At 33.8% G+C, this 10,000-nt stretch overlaps 1 protein-coding gene across 7 annotated transcripts in view; it reads right to left on the bottom strand.

Annotated features, from left to right (window-relative positions):
- The window catches only part of LOC137654258 (glutamate receptor ionotropic, kainate 2-like), a 740,845-nt gene that overhangs the window by 20,899 nt on the left and 709,946 nt on the right, over positions 1–10,000 (bottom strand). For 6 of the 7 annotated variants that reach the window (XM_068387901.1, XM_068387895.1, XM_068387908.1 and 3 more), the window contains exons 12-15: positions 9,606–9,812; positions 9,286–9,370; positions 8,662–8,800; positions 2,131–2,271 (exon numbers count right to left, since the gene is read on the bottom strand). In XM_068387901.1, coding sequence (XP_068244002.1) covers positions 2,131–2,271; positions 8,662–8,800; positions 9,286–9,370; positions 9,606–9,812 — 572 coding nt within the window. Of the gene's footprint in view, positions 1–2,130; positions 2,272–3,278; positions 3,977–8,661; positions 8,801–9,285; positions 9,371–9,605; positions 9,813–10,000 lie in introns of those variants that run through there. The other variant, XM_068387927.1, reaches the window with a different exon arrangement.

The raw sequence follows: 10,000 nt of genomic DNA, 5'->3' as shown, positions 1-10,000 counted from the left end.
TGACCAGTACAGTGGTTATTGATTACTCATTCACATATACAAGGAGATATTAGAGTAACAAGCACATAGATTTGTCACACACACACACACGGGAAAGGTGGAAAGGTTCCAAAAATATCACTGGCATATCATCATTCATAGTTTTTGCAAACACGTATCTACTGTAAGAACATGAAAGGTGCGGCCTCTATCAATGGAGAAGCAAAAGCACAACCAGCCAAAGGAAACAATCATCAAATGAAACTCTTAAGACGAAAACAAAACAAAAGACCGTCTTCTACAGGGATTAAAAAGGTTGCCCTTGCAAAGGTCATGGAGTGATGTTTCTATTTTCGTTCTGTTTAACCAGGACAAGGAATGGCATTCCCCAATCGTCGCTGGCGATGCAGGAAACCTTATAAACAAATTTTTACATTTTTGTATCGAAAGAATTTATCAGGACAGAAGGTAATCGACACGACATAATATTTCGGAAAAAACTAATCTAAGGCAATTTTTCCCAAACTTAATATATAGAGAGGCAACACGATAGAGAAAGTCTTAAATACTACACTGATTTAATATACAGAAACCTTAAATTTGTTTTAAAGATATGATTGAAAAGAATAAAATGGTTTATACAAGCAAATTGAACAAATTTGTACACTTGAAAGAATCTGTTTTGTGTATCGCGATTCTGGCGCTTATCAGTATTATTACTATTCCAAACTCCATAAGTATATACTCCTCAGGACCTCGACCTTGTATAACTTTGACAATTGTCATAGACGGAGCTATTAAATCGAAAACACGATAGGATAATAAGTTTCAAACTGGTACGATATCTACATAGTGACCCAGGAGTTTATTTACTATCAATATTCTAAATATAAAAATAACCGAACGTTTTGATGATACCTGGATATTTTTTTTCTGGAAATAAATACCCCCAGAGACAGATGTGGAGTATCAGATTCGTTTAAATACTTTTGACATGGTCACTAATTATAACTTCTTCCAATCCATTTTATGGTAATGGATATACGTAAACACGCTATAGATAACAAGAGCATTATCGCTAAATAAATTCTCTAAAATGAAAATATTTTCAATACATATTTTACAAACTTGTTACTTTCACGAGTATTTCAAATATATGTTTTTTCCAACTTAATAAAATCTAGCCTATTTAGAAAGCTATTTTTAATGTTTGGTATCTATCTTCAAATATACAAGAATACTAGTGTACAATTTGCTATCATATTTTATTCAGTTCTGTTTCTGTAATTGCATGAATAATTCAATGCACAAAAAAATTATAAACCCTTAAAAGGTAGGTTTTTAAATTACAAATGGTCTATATGACTGAAAGAGATTTGGGACCCGAATTGTTCTTGATATGGAAAAGGTGATATAATTTTACTTTTAATCAAGAGTTACAAATAATTTTTTTTAGGTTTAATACTATTAATTAATCGAGTTGGAGCTATCAAGTTCATATCAACAACAGGAAACTAGATGATTAATGTAAAACATTAGTATTAAGCAACGCTACTGAATATGTTCAACAAACACAACTTTCATGAGAACCGATGGTTTGAACAATTGTTAAGCTTTCAAGAATCATCAGCTTTAAATACAGCTTTGAACTAAGATTTGTCAGAATATATTGGGCGTTTAGATTATCATATATTAGTTTGATAATTACATCCCCGGACATTCTAATTTTCAACAGCTCAATTCGAACTCTCATAACTCAAGATTTCTCTCATCTTCCAACGAGTTATACTATAGTTTAATTTTAATGGACGAAACAAACGTGATATCAATGAAATTAGCTTTAGGATTTGCCAAAGGAAATATGCTAATAATTTCGACAGGTCGACGTCGTTTTCAATATGCCATTCAGTTCTTCCCAAAGCTATTTGCAACACATTAAGTTATATTCATGACCAGGAAACATATCAAACATAAACCGAGATAATTCAGGACAACTTAAAGAAGATGAGAAACAGCAATTCAATTCAACTAACGGTACAGAAGTGATTCGCTCTTTGATCTAAGGTTGAGTGTTCACTTTGCAAAGTCTATCGAGAGGTAATTTATCATGAAACCTTTGAAGAAGGCTTTTAAGACTACCGAAAAGCTTACTTGGGCTGCTGATCTGTGCCTTGCTGGAGTAAACTGCCCATTGTGAACCAGAGCGAGTTGAACAAAGTGAACTGGTTTTCCAGAGATCTGTCCTCTTCTTCTCTGCATGGAAAGGACGCTATCCATTCATAGGGACTTAACCTGCGGAAGGGAAGGGGTACGAATGGCGCAAACATATATTGGGAGCACTGAAGGAAATGACTGACAGGCAGCGGACATATAAATTGACAGGGGATATTGCAACGAAGTTACTGGGAGATATTCTCTTTGTACCGAAATTCATAATTGATTCTAAAATCAATGCAGTAGTAAAAAATGATAAAACTATGCCATAAAACTCGTACTGTAACTAAAATAAGTGTGTACTAGGTATAAGAATATCCCCCTTTCAATTAAGAAGGACATCACAAGCCTTGCGATCTAACTCAATTGAAAGGTTACCTGACGAAAGTAAAGCGTCCATATGAATTAAACAAAAGAGGAAGGACGAAGGTTTTGTTAATGGACAGACTTCACGCACCTCGTCAGAACGGAGCCTGAAGTCCTATAGAAGCAACAGAAAATTATTTCCTCTTTTATTTAACTCATTTGGAAATTTTACTTCAGTGTCTATTACTATTGCAATTAAATTCTCACTGTACCCAATAGAACTATACAAGGAGACCAACATACATCGTACAAGTATTATAAACCTCATCTGTCATCTTGTATTAGCTTTATATCTAACTTATTTAGCAGTAAGGTCATCAATCAGGATATTTGTTAAAGCGTGAACATATGTTTTTGCTTTGGTAAGGACATGTTCATCAGACAACATTTTTATCTTACAATACTTAGCGACTTCTGCAATGTTATTTCTTAAAATATCATGCTATCAAAATTCTCATAAGGTCTATAATGCGTAGTTCTCATTAATAGCAATGCTGTATTTTAATCCGATATTCCGGGCTGGTAGAAGCAAGGGTCACTGAGAATGCTAGCGACTATTCTTAGTTCTTTTTCTAGTAGGTTTTTCAAAGAAATTTGAGATTCATCAGTTTATTTATAAGTGAAAAGACTGTAAAATAGAGAGCAAAACAAGAAAGAAAAAACTCTAAGGTCAAAGGTATACCATTGCTAGTTTTCTCCTTCATGGGTTGGATTCCAATAAGTACACTGAGCTACAGCTATCAATATAAAAAAATGCAGGGAGACAATAAATTGGCCTCTTTTTGAGTTGTTTCTTTTTTAAAATTAAATCTGAATTTGTAACCTTTCAAGAATCAAATATAAAAAATTTCCCCTTCATCTTAGACATTTCTCATGTACAATTTTGTGATAGACATTGCAATCGTCATCAAATAAATCTACCAAAATAAAATCGTGACGAACGCAGGCATGTCATGTCCTGAAAGTTTTACACAGAGGAACCAAAGTTAGCGATTCGAGACAAAAGGTTACTAACTGAGCCAAAAGTTTCTTTAAGATTTGTTTTACACTGAATGCACTCTATTTCAATAGGATATGAATTACTAAAACTTCTAGAATCATTACAGAGATCTTAGCATCCTTTGGTACAATCGTAACCTATTGTGTTCATAGTTAATATGGAATGCCAAAAATAACTAATCAACACAGTTAGGAGTTATAAAAAAATCTTTATGATTTCCACAACGTCGCAAAATGAGGCACCAACAGCTACTTCCTTCCATGTCATCCTATCCCTTACTTGGGCAGGATGTCTCCTCCCTGTTGCATCAAAGACCCAATGCAAAACCAGAGACAATTGAGCAGCGAAAACTCGTTCTCCAGTTTCTCCGGCGCCTGGTCACACGGGTGCGGGTTAGACCACTCATACGGGGAGAACCTGAGACCGGCCGATTGGGAGAGGTAGGACGAAACATTACGTGAAAAGTATTGGTAAGTTGATCCTCGGAAGCTGACTTCTGCTACTTCTAACAAAAACAGTTATGTGGTTATTCTTGTTTTTTGCATGGAGAAAGTATTGTGTATATTTATACATATTTGAGAAGAGCAACATGCGTTTTTTTACCTGGAAAAAATTAGAACAGTAAATACAGCATTTAAGAAACTCCAAAAATAGTACAAAAGAAATTGCAACGTCTTTAATGGCAACATTAAACGATATTAGATAAATAACTTGGCTACTGATGAATAAATATGATATAGACTCCCTAATGATATAGAATTGAATGAGGATGTTAAAAAATAAAATTAAAATCTGATATGTAATTGTATGAGGGAAAACTACAATATCATACATATATAACATGTAGAGTAAATTCTACATCTGACAGTGAGAAAAGAATTGTATTAAAATCGATACCTTGGGTACTGCATACAATATTAGAGATTACGTAGAAAATTTAATGATAAAAATATATAATTCTATTACACACGTATGTTTATATATCGATATCTATATCTATGTGTATATGTAAATATATATATATATATATATATATATATATATATATATATATATATATATATATATATATATATATATGTGTGTGTGTGTGTGTGTGTGTAAAAATTATAAAAGTGGGTTAGAATTAAAAAGAAATTACCATAAAGATTACGTGTGAAATATGAAAAATTCATAGACACAGTCAATGAATATACAAGCTGTTCTTGTGGGTATAAGAGGCCAAGAAGATAAGTGTGAAACAGTTAATAGGTAAAATGAGGATATGAGAGCTCCAGTAAACGAAAATAATACTGCTGACGTGCAAATAATACATAATAGAAGAGATGGTCATTTAAAAAGGGTGGATTAGAAAGTAAAAAAAAAGAAAAAAAAAAAAAGTGACAAGATGCTAAGTAATATAGTCATATAAGAAATTAAAGAGCCAGTGAATTCTAGAAAATAAGACATTAATGGCAAAATTCTGTCAGTAGAGAACACAGTCTTGGTTTAATTGAATATTTTATAAATCTGTTGACTATAGAGGTGAAGGAATGGAGGTAATGTAAGTTTAAGAATGATTACTAAATGTAAAATGAGCAACTAAGGTGTTTAACATTAGAAATATACCAGGTGTTGTTACAGATATTGTGTGATTGAGTGACTTACCTGGACTTTTAAAAGTAGACCTAGAGGATTAAAGGTTGCAAGGGATTACTAGAAATCATAACCGTTTGTTTTTATAAAGTAACAGTGATATAGGCGACTTTAAGAAATGCAGTCATATCAATACCTGGCATACCAGTGAATAAAATATGATAACCTGTATTAAACAAAAAGGATTAAATATGGAAGAACCGTGTTGGTCTTTGACAAGGAAGATAATTCTTTATATAATACAGTTATGCCACACACTTATGGACAAAGGTGTATCTCTTATGCATGAACGTAAAAAAAAAAAATATAAAAAATTGTTATAACAATAAGCAAAATGTGTTGGATTCAAGCTGAAGAATTTCTTTTTCGGGTGACTACAAATTTCCTCGATGAAATTAAGTGGAGGACAGGATGTCTGATCTGGTGTAAAAGTAGGTTTAAAACGTGAAAATTAGATGGAGCTGTAAAGTTGTGGAAAAAAGCGCCATGAACAGAGTGTGGAACGATTAATATCTGGATATAATATGGTAATAATTGAGGATATTGAAGATAAATTGTAAATACTTGTGAAAGAATTTGAAAGTGATTGAAAGAAGTTGATAGTAAAAGCAAATGTTAGTAATGTTATAAGGGTAAACAGGAACTATGATGATGGAGCATTAAATAACTTGAATAGGCATTTCAGATGAAATGCTGCAGATGATGGTTGGATGAGAGACGAGGCTGTTCATAGGACAAATGAAGCACTGAACATAGCACAGTATGAGCACAAAATTTGGTTAAGGAGTGTTATGTCTATGGAACCAACGGAAGGAATTTAAAGGGATTTGTTGAGCCAATTTAAAAAAGGGAGTCCCTTGGAGTGTACTATTCACTGATCACATTGTTTGTGAATGATTCGACAAGTGGAGTTCAGCTGAAGCCAGAAAGGTAGAAAAAAAATCTTTGAAATCAAAGCCTAACGATAAGCAGGTTAATGACAGCATATCTATGGACAGGAGAACGAAGACAGTGTACAATGAAATATGCATTTATATGCAAAAGATGATGGAGAATTGAGCTCAGAACTTAACCACAGCCTAAAGTTTGGTTGGATGAATTGGTTATCAGAAATAGTGTCAAGAGGATCAGCAGGAAGGTAACAGGAAAGCTCTGTACAAGGTAGTTACTACAGCCATGTCTTACGGGGACAAGATTTGGACGACAAAGATCGAAAAATGAAAGTAAAATGATGAGGATTGTAAGATTTTGGGATCACAGGAAAAGATAGAATCAGACAGGATATTATTAAAGGAACAATCAAAGTAATGAAAGTATTAAAGAAGTTTCAGCAAAGAACACTACAGTAGTTGGGTCATGTTAATATGCAGACACAAGAGGACCATGTGTGTGAAAGGGTTATAACATGAAGTCTGACGGAAGGAGGAATAGGGGAAGGCTAAAGTTCAGATACAAAGATTAAATAACACACAGGTGAAAGAAACAGCTAAGATCACAACATTCACAGGCAAAAAAGAGTTGGAGAGGGGTGAAAAAAGAACACACGCAGAAACCGGCATAAGTTCAAAGTCAAGCGAATTTCGTATATTGAGTACAAATAGTGAGTTCCTCTCATGTAGGTTTAAGTAAAGGTATGTAAATTGCATAAGACTTTCGTCATTCATTTAATTGTATTTTTCATTCAAGTTAGTATATGTAAATTTACATTATTTTTAAGAATTATCTTTTATTTCACGTATTTTGTAATTATGTAATTCGTTTAGGTATGCTGTATGACCCCTGCGAGGTATGAAAATGAGGTATTATACCATGTCTATATTTCCAAGTGGCAAGAATGTGCATGAAAATTCTCGAAATAGATTTACTCTCTTTTTTTATTGTTTCGAGGAGGGAGTTGGCGGAGTTAGCTGAGAGAGGGTTGCCTTGCAAGCAAGGTTTGTTTCCCTGTTCATTTTCTACGCTGGCAACCTCGCCGCAAGAGCCTTCCCCCAAGTCACAAGAATGATCTATTTGGATAATTCTAGACGAATTAAGTCAATATATATGCCCCTAGGAATGCGTAAGCAGCGGAAGAGATTCAACCTATCCCTTTGAAAGAGCCAACGCCCTCTCTCCTCTCGAGTGCATCAAGTGTGTGTCCTCTCAAACGTGAATAAGGTTCTGATCCAACGTCAATCGTGTATAGTGTTGTTCAAACGTTGAAGAATTTTTTAGAGATTAAATCAAGAGTAGTGTGTTAATGTAAGTACTGTACTTGTTTAACGTAAATTTTTGTAACTGGCCCAGTGAGTTTCAGACTAAACAGTGAAGTGTATTTATTTTACTACACTGTTCAGTAACCTCGTGTGATCAAAGACGTTAGTGTAACAGTTACATTTATATAAATTCCATTTAGTGTTTAATCATTTGATTGTTAAAGTGTTAACTATTATCATTAATGATCAAAATTAACTATTTTTGTATATTAATTTCCAGTGAAAAAAGTGATTGTGTAATTTTTTCAGTCTTTCTTTTGTCTCAGTTTAAGGTTTTGTTCAGCTTTAATATTTCGAGTAATTTAAATTTGGTGTAAATTCTTTTTGTATTATTGTTGTAACTTTTTATAGAATATATTTACTTTTGTAAAGTGTGTATTATTTCGATCACCAATAATTCCTAATAGCGCCTGCTCGTTATCCCTGAATAAGAACCGAAGTAAGAGGCTGTTTTTGAATAGTTCTTATAAAATAATCACCCAGTTTTGTTCTGAGAGTAGCGTAAAAGACCTTTGGACATTCAGCGTTTTTATATATTGCCGTCTGGTAGTTGCATACTTTTTTTCAGAGCTCGGGTATCAATTTTTAAGTATAACAGATTTATGCAAAAACAAACAAGTGAGTTTGGAGCTCGGGAGTTTATATAATTCTCCAGCCGTAATAATACACACACACACAAACACACACACACACACACACACACACATATATATATATATATAATATATATATATATATATATATATATATATATAATATATATATATATATAGAGAGAGAGAGAGAGAGAGAGAGAGAGAGAGAGAGAGAGAGAGAGAGAGAGAGAGAGAGAGAGAGAGAGAGAGAGCATTAAGAATAACAGAATGGATCCCTATAAATTGTAAACGAATCAGGGGAAGAAAGAGACGACGATGCATTGACGAACTAAGAAAATTTGCGGATATAGACTGGCATAGAGAGACCAGATGTAGACAGGAGTGGACGGACATGTCTGAGGCCTTTGTCCTGCAGTCGACCATCAACGACTGATGATGATGATGATGATGATGCTTTTGATATATATAAAAAAACATATATACTGTATATGCGTGAATCTTAATAAATACTAACTTCAAACTCGCCATTAAATCTTAAAAATATGCCCTCCAAAGCTGGGTTTCGAATTTGAACGAAAACTGGGAAAAAAATGCTTTTTGACAAATCCTAACTGACCTTGCCAGTACAAAGAGAAGCAAGGAAACCGCCAAATAGGCCGTCGCCATGTAGAGCCACACGTCCAGGGACAGGGGCGACAGGAAACTGAAGAGATTCGGTGGTTTCTTGGTCGGTTTTCGGTACAAGATCGTGATGCCTGGCGGGGAGAAAACAAAAATGTTATATTTCTGATAAATAATTAACTAATAAATAAGTAAATATATTAGACATTTCATGCGTTGTTTTGATCAAAGACTTATTTTATTCCTTACAGAGAAGAAAACGCAATTAGCATTATCCTGAAAAAAAAAAAAAAAAAAAAAAAAAAATCTGCTCGACAAAATAATGAAGTAAGATACTGTATCCACGTTATAATGCTACGTTTACTTCATCCTGCATTGGGGAATGTAGACATATGAAAATAATAAAATGACTCATACAATATCCTTAAAAGAATATCTTTTTACAGCATTGCACCCAAGGGATTACGTAACAGACACGAGATAATCAGATTTACAATGCGTGATATAAAACCAGATTTTATTTTCACAGATACAACAGTCGAACTAGAAATTGAAATTACTTAAGAAATATATGAAATTTGCTAGCGGTTTAGAAGCATGTTGGATATTACTAAAATACCTAAGTTCATCCAAGGCATTGTGAAGTCGACAACCTGCTCTCTTTCGTAAGTGATGGTCAAGTCACCGATGGCAAGATCAGCTCTCTAGTCATTAAGAAAAGAAGTAAATTATTTCATCTTTGTAAGAGAGTAATATATAAAGCAAGGGTCGTTAAAACAAAATTAAAACAGATCATTCTGGCTAAAAAGATAATTTCTCATATTTGAAAATAAACATTTACCGTAACACATAAAACATATACTCAACCGTGTGCACTAAATTACGATCAATTTTACATATCCTTAATATAAGCCAATAATTTCCTGTTCACCGATATACCTGATCGAGCAGTTCTCCTATCATGCCATTCCACCTTTCCCTTTTCTCGTCGTATTTCCCGTGCTGACCATCGTCGGCAATTTTCACCGTGTAGTTGAAGCCAAGAATTTCTGATATCTCGTGAATGAGATCGACGCAGAATCCCTCATAGCGATCATTGCCTGTCATCTGCTCAGACGTTTCCCGAAGCATGTTGTAAGGAGCAGCCTTTTCATAAACACACGCAATGGAAATAAATAAAATATTATATCACTTCCATGGATTGCAAACTTTGGTACTTACTACATGTGCTGTTAATGATTAAGGTTTATAATCTCAGATGCATATGATATTATTATGCTTTGTGATGTAAAAGGGGAACTATGCCAGACGTTTGCATATATACAAGAACTAAC

This window comes from Palaemon carinicauda, chromosome 1 (genome assembly GCF_036898095.1).
Source record: "Palaemon carinicauda isolate YSFRI2023 chromosome 1, ASM3689809v2, whole genome shotgun sequence".
Lineage (NCBI taxonomy): Eukaryota > Metazoa > Arthropoda > Malacostraca > Decapoda > Palaemonidae > Palaemon > Palaemon carinicauda.
Note: the sequence above shows the minus strand (reverse complement) of the source record. Positions and strands in the feature narration are given on the sequence as shown.